The 17,942-nt window shown below is 33.4% G+C and overlaps 2 protein-coding genes across 2 annotated transcripts; one reads left to right on the forward strand and one right to left on the reverse strand.

Moving 5' to 3' along the window:
- Positions 1 to 695: 695 nt before the first annotated feature.
- Positions 696 to 12,716, reverse strand: LOC130893139 (clathrin heavy chain). The gene is made up of 23 exons (XM_057798985.1): positions 12,488 to 12,716; positions 9,903 to 10,110; positions 9,651 to 9,849; positions 9,328 to 9,592; positions 9,013 to 9,265; positions 8,741 to 8,959; positions 8,568 to 8,685; positions 8,340 to 8,514; positions 7,998 to 8,284; positions 7,557 to 7,936; positions 7,178 to 7,488; positions 6,590 to 6,846; positions 6,326 to 6,529; positions 6,070 to 6,263; positions 5,390 to 5,593; positions 5,020 to 5,332; positions 4,694 to 4,962; positions 4,452 to 4,633; positions 3,976 to 4,214; positions 3,760 to 3,892; positions 3,352 to 3,633; positions 3,059 to 3,284; positions 696 to 2,932 (listed from the first exon to the last, which is right to left on the reverse strand). The coding sequence occupies exons 1-23, from the start codon at positions 12,530 to 12,532 to the stop codon at positions 2,841 to 2,843; spliced, it is 5,055 nt and encodes a 1,684-aa protein (XP_057654968.1). The 5' UTR covers positions 12,533 to 12,716; the 3' UTR covers positions 696 to 2,840.
- LOC130893142 (ATP-dependent RNA helicase DHX8) lies at positions 12,695 to 17,648 on the forward strand. Its single transcript, XM_057798999.1, has 12 exons — positions 12,695 to 13,154; positions 13,211 to 13,935; positions 13,995 to 14,156; positions 14,302 to 14,482; positions 14,541 to 14,747; positions 14,800 to 15,069; positions 15,132 to 15,491; positions 15,622 to 16,032; positions 16,088 to 16,329; positions 16,391 to 16,684; positions 16,756 to 17,261; positions 17,315 to 17,648. Exons 1-12 carry the CDS (start codon positions 13,061 to 13,063, stop codon positions 17,535 to 17,537), a joined length of 3,675 nt encoding a protein of 1,224 aa, XP_057654982.1. The 5' UTR covers positions 12,695 to 13,060; the 3' UTR covers positions 17,538 to 17,648.
- The last annotated feature ends 294 nt before the right edge of the window (positions 17,649 to 17,942 follow it).

The raw sequence follows: 17,942 nt of genomic DNA on the forward strand, positions 1-17,942 counted from the left end.
TGTGTAACACATCGATGAATAACTCCCCATTTTCTACTAAGATCTTTGGTTTCACCGATGAAATCCTCATTTGTTGTCTGGATGAATTTTTTTCAGTCTGAAAATAGTCAGTAGTCACTATTGACCATTTTTATTTGTGTTTCTCTTCTTCAATAGGTTCCAAATTAAAGGGACCATAACCTTTATTGACTCAATTGATCTTTCTTGCTTTGAAGCTCTTTTTTCAGTCTAAAAAGGGCAAAAGTCAGAGCTTTGTGGGTAGAGGCTTCCATGGTGTCGGTTTGATCAGAACCCTCGGGGTGTAGGACGGATCTTGCAGGGCCCCTCTTACCAATGTCAAAGTCCAATGGCTTCTTGAAGGGGGATTTGTACTCCTTTCCAGGACTGCTCTTCTGAAATGGTGTAAATACTTCCATATAACATATTCGTGATGTCTACTATCTCTGTATGGTTTTCCATCAGGACAATCAGGACTTTTTGTATATTTTCTGGTGCAACCCCCTCTTTTGTCGCCATTGTAATTGATTTTTGGACTGATATTTGAAGAAATTCTATAAAAACAAACTATTACAGGGGAGGAGTTTAAAATTTACCACCAGTAATTTAAGTATAAGATTATAGAAATGTGATTTATAGTGATGACCTGCAATGGATTTGGGGGCTTATTGATCGATGGTATAAATAAAAAAAACGTGGATCTTTACACATATTTACTAATATATTCGCAAAATCTTAACATAATTAAATACGAATAATGAATAGGAAAACAATAAATTTAGTTGAAAGAATCACTTCCATTTCATAAATAGTAGCTTCATATACATATATATCTATATTTAAATAAGGAATGATAAATGGACTACAAAATTATAAAATAAAAATAAGAAAAATTGAATAATTCTCATATAAACTATTAATTTGTTTATATACACGCTACAGGTAAGTGCTAGTTACAATAAAAATATATATTTACATTTATTACACAGGCCAACAAAATTCGGTACCAGAAAACAACTGATTTGGGTTCGATTTCGAAAAAAGCCACTTTTCAATCAGTTGTAGCTAAAAATTAAATATTTGAAATAATTTCATAATAAAAAATTGAAGTAATTTCAAAAATTCATATCTAAATCATACTTGTTGAGGTTAAGGCTCTACAGAAACTCAGGGAGTGTAGGGGATAAAAAAAGTAAGATTTACCTCAACGAAACCCTACGATGACTTAAAATTCATTGAAGGATTAAAAATAAAAGAACTACTTAGTTACTGGAGGAGGCGGATCAGTATATTTTTCTTATAATACTGCTTAAATTCTCTCTAGTAGTTCAAATAAACCTCAATCAATAACTAATGTGCCTAGTCAAGGAAACAATTTCGATAGTAGGTCAAATGTCCAAGATTATAAGTTAAATCTTTTTCTCAAATAGATTGTGCTATAAATTTGATTAAAACATGTGTTGTGGCATCTATAGGTGCGTAAGTAACCTCTATAGTTAAATTGAATACACTAATAGTGCCTTTGTGAGCTTTTTTGGTATTCATCAGACTCAATTCGCACATTCCAAATGATTGGCTTCTATTTTGAAAATCATATAATAGAAAAATTATAACCTGATGTATGTATAATAGATTTGGGCCATCAGGCCATTTCGTATTCTGCACCCAATAATCGCGGGCACCAAAATGTCTGTTGGTCTATGTTATTAAACGGTAAACAAGCAACAAAAGGTGAATGCAAAATAAGCTCTAAGCCAAAACATTACAACAATTTTTCAACAGTTGAGAGTGATTGTATTTTAACTAGAATTTTGTTTTCAAGCATATTAAAACAGTATCTTTATTATTTGGCTCATAAATGAATTACAGAACGTTTTTATCAGTTCACATCTTCCAATTCATATTTATTACATTAAAATCAGTTTCGATGCTTGATGCTGAGTGTATGAAGAACTCGATAAATATTTAAACTGATCCCCAATAGCGAGAAGTATCCAATTTGGAGTAGTTCAAATGAACCATAACATAAAACAGGTCTTAATGCGTCCGTACAATTCCGATAGTGGAGAGTTAGTAAAATGAATAATTATTTAATACGAGTGGATCAGAAATTGAAATTTAAGGCTGTTTTGGCAAAATTTAGCCACAGTTTTACTATAGGAATATGGTCAACTAAACCTCAATTTTGAGTAGTTCAAATGAACCACAATCAATAACTAACGTGCCTATGTGTGTACAATTTCGATAGTAGATCAAATGTCCAAGCTTACAAGTTACGACCATTTCACATTGACCACCAAAAAAATTAGTAATTATATAATACAGGTGCACTAGAAAAGGTATATTCAATTTATTTGAAGTTTAAGATCAATTCATAGGGACCAATCAGCAGGTTGGTTCTTATAGTAAGACTTTCAACAAAAGATGGTGACTCTCTACTTCTGTTCGACATTTTTCTTCACGTGAAAACAGAACAAAACTTTCTGTAAGCTTTATTAATCCTATTGCAGAGAAACGTATATCGAGAAGTTCTAACTTTCATATAATCACAATTAAAACAAAAATACAAACTATTAAGGACGTTATACAAAAACATACAAAAATACTAATAATATATTAATTGGTTTATAACATAAATAGTTTTAAAAACGGAACTTCTCCATATTTTTTTTCCATTATACTTGAAGATAAAATTTGTTTTCTTCTTTGAAATAATATGTATGCCTAAAATTTTCTTTTAATTACATATTCACTATCGTCCAGCAGCGTTAAACATTTTCTAATTCGAAAAACTATTCAAAATTCCACTTTTTTATACAGCTAGCTGTAACGGGGGCCTTATATTACATTCCCGGGTAGCCTTGGTAAGGCATTTGAGGGGCATAAGCTGGCTGTGGGTAGGCTTGTGGAGGTACATACTGTTGAGGAGGCATACCTACAATAAAATAAACAAGTTTCAATTAAAGGAGACCTGAAATCAGGAAAACCATATAAAAAAAGGTCTATGAAGTAAGAAATTTATAAAAAATATATATATTCAATTAAGGCTTTGTTTACTTACCCATACCAGGTCCTGCCGTTAACATAAGTTGTGGTTCTGGTATCATCATGGGTTTGTTAGTTTCTTCGGCAGCTTCGCTTTGTCTTTGGGCGTCAGATTGTTCTAATTTTTCTACTTTTGTTGTTAATTCTCTAGTTACTTGTATAAGGAACGGCATAGCGAAATCCATAATATTATGTTTCCACGCTAATTCCAGTATCACATCTGGTCGAAGTAAATCGTAACACTAAAAAAAAAAAATAATTCGAGGTTTAAATAACAAAAAAATATTTTTCGAGGTTATACTAGCTTACATGGTATAAACAAGCCGAGAAACAATCGTACGCCTTTCGATCCAAGAACCAAGCTAACAATTCTTCAGCCAGTTCTTGATTTCTAGATTCCGAAGTGTATTCCATAGCGTCTCTGAATAGCCTATCTTTTTTGCAAAGTTCGACGCTCTGTTTCCACCTGTTGTTTCCTTTGTATAAATAAGCGGCGATTCTTCTGAACTCGGTAAGTTCGTGTTTTTCTAACCTCTGCGCCAGTCCTATGTTGTCGAAATTATCGAATGCATCGATAGATGTTCGTAGACCCTAAAAATGATCAAAACAACAATAACTAGACAGACTTCGAGATACAAAAATAGGGGAAAAAATCATTATAATTAAATTTTTAGGGACACTCCAATCGGTGCTGTATGTGGATGAAACTATGCGTACCTGGAAGTCTTCTTCTTCTATAAGTAGTAAGTTGAGTGCCTCATTGATCGCTTTGTTATTCAAATTTTGTACTGATCTCAAATAGGACTTGACTAGTTGTAAATGTCCCGTTTTGGAAAAGAATGAAACAGCTCTGTAACAAATTAGACCAGAATATTGAAAAAACATGTTTATGAAGGTGTAGACACGACAACACTGTAACATGGTAAATCTTACCTAGTGTGATCCATTCTTGGTGCCAAAACTAATAAAAGATCATTTAATAACAGCGGTTTATAGTCGAGGTAGAACTGAATCGCTTTGTAATACAGTTCAATGTTGGCCACTTTGGTGATGATGTCTTTAAAATGTCCTTCGCGCCAAGCTTCAGTAGGATGAGCCATCATAGCTAGAACCGCATTGTCATATTCTTCGTATTTATCGTACAAAAATACCAGTTCTGCCCACAAATGTGCCTAAAAGACAAAACTAATGATATATGAATACCATAAAACAGAAGATAGGAAAATAAATGTAGAAAACGACTAGAAAAAGAAATGAAACAAAGAGGAATGAAGACAAAAGGCAGCGGAAGAAATTGCTAAAAGAGGGACTGGAAGCTGAAAAGGTAAAAGGAAAAGAGATGTTGAGTGAATACTGAAAGATTAGATGAATATATGTGAAGATGAGGCAATTAAAATGTATTTAATTACCTGTTCTGCAGCTCTGAGAACTTTGGGTATGTTCACTCGAGACCAGAACAATTCTAAATGTTCACGCATCTTGATAGGTTTGTATTTGGAATAAAGAATCGCTAATTCTGTAAACATGCCCATATGGGCTCTTTCAAGACCCAGAGCAGCCTCCAATAGACCGATAAGTTCGTCGAAATAACCTAAAATACAACAAATTTCGATAAAAACAAGATTTATTACTAATTACTGAAATTTTTTACCTCTATCTTGGTAATAGTTGATCAAATCTTGTAGTTCATCGGCATGAACGACGATGTGCATACCGCACATCTGCGCCAATCGGAATTCCTCGGCATCTACGCACGCAAAACATACTTCTTTCCATGTTCTAGTACTGTTAGCCTTCCTAGCACTATCGACAGCGCCTTGAAATTCTTTGAGGTGTACTAAAGTAATAGCAAGACGAGCAAAATTCGATACGTTGTTATAGAGAAGTTTAGCAGCATCGTACATCTTATCATCAAAACATCTACAAAAAAAATACGTTTTATATTAGTGAACAATAGGACGATTTTTCTATTCTTACCTATCACCAATCTTTTGTATATCGGCATGGTTAGGACCGCTGATGAACTCTTCCAGATCAGCTAATCTACCAGTTTTTGCATACGAGTAAATCAACTCGGATTCAATGTAACTTTCTCTCGCCTTCTTTCTAGCCATCTGAAGATAGCGTACTAGATCTTCCCAGCTATTATTCTTGGAAGCAGTTTCCACGACGTCGATGTAAGCGGATGGATCGTCGGCTTTAATGTAAGAATCTATAGCTTCTTTGACTAGACCTTGGTTGAGTTGTGCTTTCGCAAGTTGACTCCAAACGGCGGGTTCATTACAACGTTCTGTAGAATAAAAAAAAATTGAAAAAAATTGTAGAAGTTGCAATAACAGTTTCTTACCAGCAAATTCGTAGGCGCGATCTAAATTGTTAACCTGTTCTATTAGGACTTGGATAGCGGAGGTGTTGACATCGAATTTTTTGAATATAGCGAAAGCTTCTTCGTAAAGATGATTATTTATAGCTATGTTAGCTATATCGGGGGCGTCGTAGTTGTCCAAGCGGTTTATATAATCCATGACCCTTGTAGCATCAGCCTTGATAGCTAAAATAAAAATAAAATTGCGAAATTACAACATTTACATAAATTTTTTTACAAAAAATTCTGTTTGAATCGATTGAGTGCTAAATCAGGTTCTATCTTCTGACTGGTTAAAAATTCATTTGTTTCAGTATATGCTTGAAGGGATTTTACGACAAATTATTTGTTTCTTTTCTAACAAAAAAAAAAACTATTTGTTTCTATTAAGAAATGTAGTCATCTACACCACAAATTTGAGTAGTTCAAATGAACTTCAATCAATAAGTAATGTGCCTAATTGAAGAAACAATTTCTATAGTAGTTCAAATGTCCAAGATTACAAGTTACGACCATTTCACACTGATCACCAAGAAAAGTAGTAAAATGAGTAATTATATAATACAGGAGCACTAGAAAATGAATATTCACAAGATCAATTCAAAGGGAACAATCAGAAGGTCAGTTTTAATTCAATTAATATTAATTTTTATTAAACATACCTGTGAGTATAAGCAAGTTTTGTAGGTTTCTGTGTTCGGAAAATACAGAACTATCTAGAACAATCTTTTCTAATAATTCTATAAGTTCGTTCGGCAAATCGGCCGTCATGAAAGCCTTTACTGTTACAGAAATATCTTCCGGATCTTGAGTTTCACTTAAAGCGGTTTGAACTACTTGATCAATCAATTGTCGTCTAAAAATTCATCAATAAATGGAAATAAAACACAGTCCTCCCTCTAATGATGAGTATATTACCTGTAAGGGTTGCTTTCTTGGAGTACTTCGGCCCATAATTCTCCGTCACGTCTGCGGACCAAATATCTAGCTTCCGATTTGAATAAGGAGTTTTCGTTACAAACCGCTATCAATTCCCTATCGCACTGACCGCGTTCATATGCTACACAAGCTAAATGAGGATCACGTTTTTCGCAATAACGACCGACAACGCGAGAATCGTACCTAAAAACCGAAGTTTAGTTTTTGAAAAAGTAGGAAAAATATTTTTTTCAATTTACTCACCATTGATTTTCCTTTAAAAACCTCTCGGCATTGTTATTGGAATCGATATAAATCTTAGCTAAAGCATTGTGTGTCGCGGGCTCAACACACCCTTCGTGAACTCTACTTTCTAACCAAGGCAATAATAATTTCAATCTGTTTCTTTTTTCCACTTCCTCGACCAATTCATCAGTCGAAAATTGTCCCCTCACTACTAAAATTAAATTTTTTATTATATCTTCTGAACAATCGACGTCTAAAAGACCTCCCACGACAACCTAAAAAATTCCCAGATTTTTTATAAAAAAATATCAATTTTCAACAACTTCTATACCCCCCCTTGTATACTGTTTGTTTTTATAGCCAATCTGAAGCCCTATAAATACATTTTTATAACTTTCCAGAATATTCACTAACTGTATAATAAGATAGTCAAGGCCAAGTTACCGTACCTATTCAGAGTAGTATCAATAAGAATCTAGTTTACTTTCAATATTGGACATACTCGACAATGTTTTGTGACAAGATTTAACGTTCACTAAATTTATTTTAAATATAAAAAATGATTGATTGTGGATCTTATATTGGTTTAATAAAGGGTTTACTTACAGGTAAACGGCTGGGATTGACTTTCTGTACATAAATCTCGATATACTTTTGCAATGAATTTCTGTACAAATACAGTACCAAGTCGTGTACAAAATCGAATCTATCGCATACTATTATCAATGGTAATTGATCTGTCAATTTGGCTTCTTTAAGGAAGTTCTTAACACGTTCGGGGCTATAACAATTTGATTCTCTGCAAATACGTTCGACTTCTTTTATTTGTCCAGTCTTACAAGCAGCCTGGATGTATTTAAAATGAACTTCTTGATCTTGCGAGAAGTTTACAATAGAACCAAGGAAGTAGAATAAACCTGTGAAATCAAACAATCAATTTTATAGTTATCCAAAAATATTTTCTTCTGGAATAAGACAAACTAACCTTCGTAACTTTTGAACCCTTCAAACAAATCAATTAGAGCCTTGGTGGTTAACTGTTCATGATATTTGGTCGCTATCTGAACGCAAATTTGTAAATTCTGTCTTATATTTGCTGTAAGCATAGCCCTCAAACATTCCAAACTGTCTTCAACACTTAGAGTACCAAAGAAATTAACTAGCCAATCAGCCGGTAGTAAATGCGTGTGAACTACTGCTCTTTTGATGTCGTACAAATCGGTATAATGTTCAAGAGCTCTTTGCAGAAGACCAGCTTTCTCGCAGAGCTGCGCTACATGTGGACGGTCGTAATGAGTGAACATGTTGTTACCCAAGATAGCGTCTGCTACTTGGGGTGCAGACATTAAATTCATTTCCAGAAGTCTGGAAAAAACAATCATCAATTTAACCCTAATGTGACACTAAACTAGAAATATGAGCATACCTTGTTTGCAAATGTCCTTCGGTGGGTCTGTTATTCTTCAAGGCATCCAATAAGAAAGCGGTACATTGTTGAACCATATTTTGTTCCATGAAAATATCAACAATTTGATTAATATCGGCTAGAGGTTCCTCATCAGCTACTAACATGCCAGCAAAGGCCGCACCTTGATCTGGATTGGTTCTCATTACTTGTCTTAGTAGGAATATGTAATCGGGCGTATAAGACACTTTCTTGGCATACAAGACAATCTTCTGGAACTGACCGGTTTCGGCAAAACTTTGGATAACCTAAAACAATCGTTAATTTAAACAATATGATAAATATAAACAAACATATTCTTACTTTAGCGGGTACGTTAGCTCTAAGATAAACAGATAAAGCTAAAGTTGGATCCGCTTGTTTAACTAGGTCCCCTAATTCTTCAGAGCATTCCAATTTTTCTTCTTTCAACCATTTTTCTAATAATTGTTTACGTCCTTGTAGAAGAACAGGTTTACATAGTTCCAAAGATTCGTATCTGAAATTAATGCATTTTATCTCAACTACTTCTATCATATAAGACATGAATACCTGTTCAATTGTCCTTGATCTAGTAGTATACCAAAATACTGCAAAAGCGGACTGTTTTGTCCGGGTTGAGTTGGAACTTGTTGGAACATTTGAATGGTAGCAGGTGTTCTTAAAATTCCTGTAACATGAAACATTAGATATGTTGTAATTGGATGAAGATGATGTTGAAGTACCTTTTGGAGCATTTGCAGCAACTTTTGCAGCTTCGGCGTACTGTCCGTTCTGAAATAACAATTGGAATTTGCTAACAAACAATTCTTCCGCCCCAGCTAGATTATTTCTGGTAGCTAAACGTAGTGCTAGATCTGCATTATGTAAAATCGTATTAATGTATCTAATAATGTTTTCTTCGTCTACGGAAACTGATAGTACTTGACCTCTTCTATTAACTCCTACAAAATATTTGTTTATAAAGTTGTTTAACATCGAAGAAAAAGAAATTTACCAATAATTCCACCGGTACTTTCATGTGGGGCAGTAACAAAAATAGTTTCACTTGATATTCTGTTCATGTAGATGCAAGTACCGCTTTCAATGTCGTACATGTGAATGTAACCATACTTGGTTATCAGATAGATCACGTCATATTTTGAAGACACTTGCATAGCTACAGGAAAATCATTTTGTGCTTCTGGTGGAAAGAAAACATCGACTGTCTTTTTGGGAAATGGTTGGTTACCTGCAGGACTCTGACCTACCTGAAAATATCAACAAAATTATAAAATATTTACAGAACATGGAAAATTAAAGACAAATTTACTTCTATAACATGCAGTTTTCCTCCTTGTAGAGTTCTCACGGCAAAACAGAAAAGAGTTGACGGTTCTGGATTCCCATCCATTTTGAATGAGGCAAAAGATGCGGCGTGACCTTCTATTGGTTGAGAGCATTTTCGTTCGACTGAGTACAATTGCATCGCACCAACAACTCTAGATTGTTGAGCACTGATGCCTACAAGCAGTAACCAATTTTGTTTTGGATCTGTACGATAATTAATAATCTGACAGCCATTGAGAGATGAATGCCTAAAAAAAAATAAAATTTCGTCATATACCTATCACTAATTAATTCCATTGAACTTACCTATCAAACATTTTTGTTGGAACAGAATCCCCTTCCATGGACCAATGATAAACCGATGTTTCTGTAACTAAAGCTAGGGTATTAGGACTGATCCATTTCCAAAAAATTACATCCTCATTCATGGTATGTGCTTTCATTTTAGATTTCATTTCTATGTTGAAAATTTGAAGTGTCTTTTGGGTTTCTACACCAGCTTTTCCTGCAACAACATTCTATATTATTTAAAAGAAGACAATATTATTTGAAATTTACCTTTAAGGGCGATAACTTTAGATGCTGGATTCATAATGGCGCTTTCAGCAGTGATCGGTCTTCTTATTGGATTTCCAGTATCTGCCATATCGATTATTACAACTTGAGATGTTTCACCAACTTTTTCTCTAACGCAAATATATTTGTCACTCTCCATGGTGAGAGTAGCAAACGTGATGTTGGCTGCATTAATGCCAACATTGGTAAGCTGAAAGTATCACAAAAATATTTATAATCCATATCAAATACATAGTTTCATATGACTAAAGGGTTTAATCAGAAATATTTACAGTCAAAGTTGTATAGAATCCATTTTCTAAGGCTAATGTTTATATAAATATTTTTGTAAAAATTAGAATGATGAACATAATTTAGGCTTTCCATCATATAAACATGAAACAAACTAGATATTAAGCATGATAGAATTAGACCAATAGACTTTCCTTTAGAATATTTTTCAAAAAGTAGGTCAAATATCTATAGTAAGATATTTTACATATGCCAAGCCAACAAAAATCAATATCTTGATAAAGAATTAATTAGGGTATTTGAGAGGAATGTTTGACCTTGTTTTATTTTTACCTACATTCAGATCTCTTCTATAAAGCATATTTGATGATATTGATTCAGCATTTTATTATTGATATAAAAAAAATCACTGATTTGCAGCATAAAAACAACACCTTACAATCGCAAATCAATGAACACGAAATCGTATTTTTCTTAGAAAATCTTGAAACTAATGACATTAGCTTCAAAATGATATAAAACATTATAACGTTTCATGCCTCCTCACTCCAACAATATGTTATGATCTGTAACCACCTTTTTTATGCCTGTTTACAATAGTGCTAATTAGGTGTAACTGACCCTTATAAAAGGTTATCTAAGAAAAGCTCAAAAAAACGGGAGGAGTAGTTTTCATTGGCTGTATAGACAAAAGAAGACTAAAGGTAGCTAATTTTGAGCCAAAAACGCCAGCTACTGGCTCCAAATTACCCCCAGCGCATCGAGCAGCTCGTCTACGAGAACAATAGGGCTCCGTTCTCTTATCAGGCGAAAACAGAGTGTGCCTGCATTGTGGCAATAGAAGAGGATGTGTCTACACAAAACCAGGAGAAAAAAGGTGGCTTTTGGAGGAGATTGCTGGATGGCTTAAGCGGACATTTCAATGGAAGCAAAAACTGAGTTAGTTTTAATTGAAATTATTGATGAAACGATATATATGAAGAAGAAAACTTCATCCTAATGCAGGACAACACCCATCCAAATATTCCCGACGGCAGTATTTACAAGATGCCGAAAATGACGCTATGGATTGGCAAGCGCGCAGCCCGAAGTTAAATACTATTGAGCATTTATGGGATGAAAAATTCAGGATAGCCCTAGCCACGAAATCGAACCTAATAACTGAACCGAAACTTATTTGATCCATAAAAAGTGATTGGAAGCTGTTATTAGGGCCAGGGGATAGGTGAATTTCAAATAAATTATTATGTTGACGAATTAAAGCTTATATTTTCTTAACTGTTAATTATAACCCAATATTCCTTTTTATGAGTCTTTTTCTTTGCCAAAAAAAATAACACCATAACAACATAGACCACTCATAAAACTAAAGGCTTTGAGATGCTAAAATCAGAAAAAGAATGGAAGCAACAGATTTTTTGCTATAGACTTTTGCCTACAGCTTGTGAATAGAGTTTTTTGCTCAGGAATGTAGTTTAATGACAAATTATTTCCAAAATTCTTCCATGTTGGAATCTAATCAATTATCTTGTTACTAGTGACATCAAAACCCAGAAAACCTATGCATATATATAACATATTAACTATGTAAAAAGAAAATAAATCACAATAGCTTCACAATTGATGCTATTATAAAGGTGTCACTGTCCTTTTCTACTTTATCTCCACACTAAACTCAATCTTTTCATGTAGAAAGTGGTAAAAAATATGCAATTTTTTTTATATCAAATTAACTAGATATGTAAATGACTAATGATAAATGAAATTTGATTGAAATTGATTCACAAGTAGATAATTTTTTATGGGACACACCATAAAAATTTGAAAGAAAGCTACATGGTGGAAACAAAAACACTGTGAAAATATATTTCAAATAATTGAATATATAATTCGCTTGCTAATAAATAAGTTACCAATTTTTGGAATGTTTAGTACCACAAACTTCCCTAAATGGAATCAACCAACAATTTATAATACTGCTCCAAATATTAGCAATAAACTTAAAAATTATTTCTTACTTCATATGAATAAATTGTTAATAAAACGTGTAAATATAAAAAAACTACTCTTAGTATTTTTAAATAATCTAATAAAAAGTCATTGACAGTATCGGTAACTTAAAACAGGATTTAAAAAAAACAAGAAAAAGTATTTTTATTCTACAATCCGCCCCCTTGTTATAGTACCAAAAGTACCGGCGAATTGGGACCTATTTATATAAATTTCAAGTACTATCTAAATTAAAAGTGATGAACTATAAGACAATGCAAGAAATCATTGCTATTAATATAGCGAAAATGGAGATCTAAGTAGGTAAGGGGCGTTTTGTTTTTTACCTGCAAATGTTCTTGAAACTTGATAGGTAACAGTGGCTGCGTCATGTTGCCTTTATGTTGCAACAAAACACAAAATAAAATTTAAACAGTTTCCAGTTCACTTATCAAAACGTTTTATAGTTTTTTGGTAAAATGACAATTTTTTTTTCACTAAACTGACAGCTAGCCAGAATCAAACATCTAATATGGCGTCGCCCTTTTGTACAGGCCGGTGACGTGTGACGTCAACTTTCGCCACATCACCCACAGAACAAAATTCATCTGTCATACGTCAATATCTAATCCTGAAAGTTGGTAATACAAATATAACCAAATATATAAATTTCGATATTTTAATTATATTTATATTTTACATAACATGAATAAAATTAGAATTATTCACTTGTTCAATTAATATTTTATACAATATAATAAGATTTAAGGTATATTATATTCTAAAAACCAAGAAAAGTTGGCAGTAATTCTTCTTCTACAACTATTTGAATATTAGAAAATGTCTAATAGTTGTCACAGCCATATTTTGTATATTTAAATTTGGTTAATAATACAAATTAAATTTCTTAAAAGAAAAAAATGAATGAATTACAAAAGTTAGAATATCTTTCGTTGGTATCGAAAGTTTGTACGGAACTAGAAAACCATCTTGGTATGAACGATAAAGATTTGGGTATGTTTTATTAACTATTACATTGTTCTATTATAGATAATTTTTTTATATTTCAGCGGAATTCATCATACATTTATCCGAGAAAAATAATACTCTCGAAACATTCAAAATAGCTCTAATAGAAAATGGTGCCGAGTTTTCAGATTCCTTTATATCTAATTTATTGCGTATTATACAACACATGAAACCGAAGGAACAAATCGTTGTTGAAGAAAAAGATACGTTAGCTACAAAGTTCCCCGGCTTAGCATTACCAAATGAAATCCAGAAACCTTTATATACAGAAAAAGAAATAGAAGAAAATGAGGATTTCGATATTGTAGCAGATTTAATGAAACAATTTGAAGCAGACGCTCCTTCTCAAAAACAAGTAAACAAACAAAGATCGAGGAGCTCCAGTGTCGAAGAAAAGAAAACATTAACCACCAGTAGATCAGATTCTAGGTCTATAAAAAGAAAAAAGTCAAAATCTAGAGAAAGAGATTACAAAAAAGAAAAACGCTGTAGAAGTCGATCTAGAGATAAAAAGAGAAATAGACGAAGTAATTCAAGAACTAGAACAGATGTAGATGAGGATCGATATAGAAATAGAAAAGAAAGAGATAGGAGCAGATCAAGAGATAGAAGAAATAGAGGTAGAAGTAGATCAAGGGATAAAAGAAGAGACAAAAGGGATAGAAGTAGATCTAGGGGTAGTAGAAGAAGGGAAAGAAGTTCTGAAAAGAGATTTAAAAGTGAGAAGGACAATCAGGAATTTGATGATGAACCTATTCCTGGAAAAGTAAGGAGTTTTTTATTGGTATATAGAACTACAAATTATGTTTCATTTATATATTTCAGATCTATAATGGTAAAGTATCTAATATTGTACCATTTGGTTGTTTCGTACAATTAGAAGGTCTAAAGAAGAGATGGGAAGGTCTAGTACATATTTCTCAATTGAGGGCCGAAGGTAGAGTGACGAATGTATCAGAAGTAACTTCTAGAGCAGCCAGAGTGAAGGTAAATAAAAAAAAAACGATTTTATAACAATTTTATCAAGTAAATTTGTGTTTTTTGTATATAATTACATTTATTATAATTACGTGAGTCAGAAATCTAATTATTTATAATAATAATGTATTGTATGTATTTCTATCAACTTTAGGTGAAAGTATTGACTGTAACAGGGCAAAAAGTATCATTATCAATGAAAGACGTTTGTCAAATGACAGGAAAAGATTTGAATCCTCTATCCCACGCTCCAACCGAAAGAGAAGATAGAGATAGAAATCCAGATAGACCGATAAATAATAGCACTTCAGTATTACGACTCCCAATCAATATAGGTAATATTTCGATTCTTTTCATTGATTTTCAACATTAGTTTTTTTTAATTTTAACTAGATGAAGGCGAAGAAGATTCCAGGAAACGTGTGACGAGAATTTCAAGTCCGGAAAGATGGGAAATCAAGCAAATGATCTCATCTGGTTGCATTGATAAAAGTGAATTACCAGATTTTGATGAAGAAACCGGTTTGTTACCAAAAGAAGAAGACGGAGAAGCTGATATTGAAATCGAGTTAGTGGAAGACGAACCTCCGTTTTTACAAGGTGAAATATCACTAGATACATAAAGATTTGTTCTATAAATTGGAAGTTTCAGGTCACGGTAGAGCCCTTCATGATTTAAGTCCAGTGAGAATAGTGAAAAACCCTGATGGATCCCTTGCCCAAGCCGCAATGATGCAATCTGCTTTAGCAAAAGAACGACGTGAACAAAAAATGCTTCAAAGAGAACAAGAAGTCGATTCCCAACCGTCGGGAAAGAACAAGAGTTGGATAGATCCTCTACCGGAAGATGAAACTAGAATTATGGGCAGAGGTATTGGTCTGCAGGTGCAAGACTTGCCAGAATGGAAAAAACATGTGATAGGTATGATATTTTTAAACTTATTTGACTATATCTTCTACGGTTATGCTTTAATACATTTTTAGGTGGTAAAAAGTCATCATTTGGTAAAAAGACGAACTTAACTATAATTGAACAACGTCAATCATTACCGATATACAAATTAAAGGAAGAATTACGTAAAGCAGTAACCGATAATCAAATTCTTATTGTGATTGGAGAAACCGGTTCAGGCAAAACGACGCAAATTACTCAATATTTAGCCGAGGTCGGATTTACAGCTAGAGGAAAAATAGGTTGCACCCAACCGAGAAGAGTAGCAGCTATGTCAGTCGCTAAAAGAGTAGCAGAAGAGTTTGGTTGTAGACTAGGTCAAGAAGTTGGTTATACGATTCGTTTCGAAGATTGCACCAGCCCAGAAACGTTGATAAAATACATGACAGACGGTTAGTTCTTCTGTGGGGCATTTTTAACCCAATTTTCAGTATTATAAATCAGTTCTGGGACTAATTAGTGTTCTTTCTACTGATTTGAATCATTTAAATTGAATCTGCATTATAATATTCTTTCTTATAGGTATGTTATTGAGAGAATGTCTGATGGATCTAGATTTAAAACAGTATTCTGTAATAATGTTGGACGAAGCCCACGAACGAACCATACACACAGACGTCTTGTTCGGTTTACTAAAACAAGCAGTCATGAAACGAGAAGAATTAAAATTAATCGTAACCTCAGCTACATTAGATGCAGTTAAATTTTCACAATATTTTTTCAAAGCTCCCATATTCACAATACCGGGAAGAACTTTCCCAGTGGAAGTTTTGTATACCAAAGAACCAGAAACTGATTATTTAGACGCGAGTTTAATTACAGTGATGCAGATACATCTGAGGGAACCACCTGGGGATATTCTACTTTTTTTAACCGGTCAAGAAGAGATTGATACCGCTTGTGAAATTTTATATGAAAGAATGAAATCATTAGGTAAGTATTATATTAGTAGAAATTTCAATTGTATGATAAAAATGATTTATTTCAGGTCCTGATGTACCAGAACTTATAATTTTACCTGTATATTCGGCTCTACCTTCGGAAATGCAAACTAGAATATTCGAACCTGCGCCACCTGGAAGTAGAAAAGTTGTAATAGCCACTAACATAGCCGAAACGTCATTAACCATCGATGGGATTTACTATGTGGTAGACCCCGGGTTCGTTAAACAAAAAGTCTACAATTCCAAAACCGGTATGGATTCTCTGGTAGTCACACCTATTTCACAGGTAAATAATCAATTTAATACGGATATAATTGAGGTTTTATTTATAAATAAAATATTTTTAGGCCCAAGCTAAACAGAGAGCAGGTCGAGCCGGTAGGACAGGTCCTGGAAAATGTTACAGACTTTATACCGAAAGAGCTTATAGAGACGAAATGCTTCCAACTCCAGTACCGGAAATTCAACGAACTAATTTAGCGACAACTGTGTTACAATTAAAAACTATGGGTATAAATGATTTGCTACATTTCGATTTCATGGATGCACCACCTGTAGAGTCCTTAATTATGGCCTTGGAACAGTTGCATTCCCTATCTGCACTAGATGACGAAGGATTACTTACCAGATTAGGCAGGAGGGTAATTTATCTTTAAAATTAACTGCAGGTATGTCATTAGCTTCTTTATTTTTTTAAAAAATTTTGTTTCAGATGGCAGAGTTTCCTTTAGAACCGAATCTTTCCAAAATGTTGATAATGTCAGTAGCTCTACAATGCTCCGATGAAATATTAACAATAGTCAGTATGTTATCTGTTCAGAACGTCTTCTATCGACCAAAAGACAAACAGGCTTTGGCCGATCAGAAAAAAGCTAAATTCAATCAACCCGAAGGTGATCATTTAACACTTCTGGCAGTATACAATAGCTGGAAAAATAATAAATTTTCGAACGCTTGGTGCTACGAAAATTTCGTACAGATTAGAACGTTAAAAAGAGCTCAAGATGTTAGAAAACAGCTGTTGGGAATTATGGACAGACATAAATTGGACGTAGTGTCAGCTGAAAGGAACACAGTGCGGGTGCAAAAAGCCATTTGTTCTGGATTCTTTAGGAACGCAGGAAAAAAAGATCCTCAAGAAGGTTATAGAACTTTAGTGGATAGTCAAGTTGTGTATATACACCCTTCTAGCGCTTTATTTAACCGACAACCAGAATGGTAAGTAGTACTAATATTCCGTAACGATTTGGGATTTATTAAATTTTTTTTAGGGTAATTTACCATGAATTAGTACAAACGACAAAAGAATATATGAGAGAAGTGACAACAATCGATCCTAAATGGTTGGTGGAATTCGCACCCGCATTCTTTAAATTTTCAGATCCAACTAAACTTAGTAAATTCAAGAAGAATCAACGTTTGGAACCTTTGTATAATAAATATGAAGAACCGAACGCTTGGAGGATATCTAGAGTACGAAGAAGAAGAAATTAGATAATCAATTGTGAAGCAATTCTATTTATAAGCTACCCAAAAAAATATGTATATCAGTTCTTTATATATAAGTAAATATGTTGTTTTATATAAATAAATTGTGAAAATGTATTTGTATTATCCTCTTTTATCCGTTAATATCAAAAAATTAGTCAGTTTTGTAGGGTTTCCACACTTTATGACAGTAGTTCAAATGTATCTTTCGAAACTTTCATTCTACAATTTGATTTACAACAAGAAAACCATGACTTACCACTTAAGGTACGTTTCTATAACAAAGTCATCGCCTTCAGTGCTTTTAATTGAACATTTTAACCTCAAATTTTTATATTTAACTAAAAGATTCGATGCTTGAAACTTTTATAGAACAAATATGAATATCCGAATGGTTGGAGGATATCTAGT

Source organism: Diorhabda carinulata, chromosome 4 (genome assembly GCF_026250575.1).
Source record: "Diorhabda carinulata isolate Delta chromosome 4, icDioCari1.1, whole genome shotgun sequence".
NCBI classification, from domain to species: domain Eukaryota; kingdom Metazoa; phylum Arthropoda; class Insecta; order Coleoptera; family Chrysomelidae; genus Diorhabda; species Diorhabda carinulata.